The sequence below is a fragment of the Cyprinodon variegatus genome, unplaced genomic scaffold (genome assembly GCF_000732505.1).
Source record: "Cyprinodon variegatus isolate N-32 unplaced genomic scaffold, C_variegatus-1.0 Scaffold1191, whole genome shotgun sequence".
In the NCBI taxonomy this organism is placed as follows: Eukaryota; Metazoa; Chordata; class Actinopteri; order Cyprinodontiformes; family Cyprinodontidae; genus Cyprinodon; species Cyprinodon variegatus.
The window spans coordinates 197,294-198,757 of record NW_015151644.1 but is presented as its reverse complement, the minus strand read 5'-3'; the positions used below and the strand labels follow the sequence as shown (position 1 = coordinate 198,757).

Genomic DNA, 1,464 nt, shown 5'->3' with positions numbered 1-1,464 from the left:
CATACATGGAAACAGAGTTTTATGGGACCCCCAGGAACTTGGGGCCCAAGGCAGCTGCCTAGTATTGCCTAATGGTAAATCTATATACTCTATATCTATATACGCAGCTGTACCTATACCAGACTTGTTTGATGAAGGTTTTAGAGTGGCCTAGTCAATGAGGCCTAGTCAGTCTGGTGTCGTGGATTTGATCTAGTTAGTTTAGCTAATAAGTGATACTAAGTCATTCCAGTCTAATCAATGAGGTCTGGTCAGTTGGGGCAAACAGACAGTTAAGTCAATGTGGCCTAGTTAATATAGCCAGTCGGTGTGGTCTAGTCAGGATGATGTCATCAGTATGCCCTAGTCCAAGTTAAATCAGTGCGTTGGACCGTCTGTCAGCACTGGATGGAAAGACAACAACTTCTAAAGCATCAACAGGATCCACTACTCTGCACTGACAGAATAATAAAGGTTTTTATTTGGGCTTTTACCTGCTGCTCCATAAGAATGAACTTTATTAAACCTTTTTTAGAAGCCTGTCAGTCATTTACTGTGTTTAGGTATTAATTCCACCAATGCTTACGGTAACACAGCACCAGAGTTTTAAGAACGTCTTCAAAGTATCAGAATCAGAATCAAGTTTATTGCCAAGTAGGTTTGCACTTACAAGGAATTTGACTTGGTGTTGCTTTGCTTTGACGTCCCTCTCAGGCGCTGAAGCGAGCTCACAGTGGGATCTCTCTGTCGGAGCTGGAGGCGTCGGTTGCTTCACCCTTCACTTCGTCCACCTCCAACATTTCCTGTGTTCCCAGCCTCATCAGGTACAGTGAGGATTCATTTCAAACATCTGGCGCATTAATAAGCAATGTGAGGCTTTCTTCTGTTGGCGGATTAAAGTTAGCAGCATCCCCACCAATCACAGCCCAGCTTTCTTCATGCACTTCAAAAATGTTTAGTTTAGTTTAGTTAACAACGGCGTTTTTGTCTTTTCCAAAGGGAGGGACGAGCGGCTCTCATCACGTCGTTCTGCGTATTTAAATTCATGGCTCTCTACAGCATCATCCAGTACATCAGTGTCATCCTGCTCTACTGGGTATGTGCTGCTCTGAACGCCTTTCTAGGGGGCGCCGTCTGTACGGTTAAGCACTCAAAAATTAGGAGCAATATTTATGGTTATTTAGCGTTTTTTAAGAGAAAAATGGTTATTATTTTCCAAATCAATTTTCGCTACGTCATTCATTCATTTATAAGAACCTTACTTTGATTAATAAATATTTAGTTTGGAGCTAAACATTTATTTAAAAACTAAATATTTATTTTTCAAACTAAATATTTATTTAACAATCTAAATATTTTTTGTTAAATAAATATTTAGCTAGCACCAAGCTAGCTAAATATTAAGTTTCTTAAATAAATATTTTGTTTGAAAAATAAATATTTAGTTTTTAAATAAATGTTTAGCTCCAAACTAAATATTTATTT

General features: G+C 38.5%; 1 protein-coding gene across 1 annotated transcript in view; it reads left to right on the top strand.

Moving 5' to 3' along the window:
* Positions 1 to 1,464, top strand: part of LOC107102042 (probable cation-transporting ATPase 13A3) — a gene marked incomplete at its 5' end in the record, with an annotated part of 34,079 nt that overhangs the window by 23,888 nt on the left and 8,727 nt on the right. The window contains 2 exons of the mRNA XM_015401187.1: positions 694 to 803; positions 979 to 1,075. Of these exons, the coding sequence (XP_015256673.1) occupies positions 694 to 803; positions 979 to 1,075 (207 nt within the window). The remainder of the gene's footprint in view (positions 1 to 693; positions 804 to 978; positions 1,076 to 1,464) is intronic.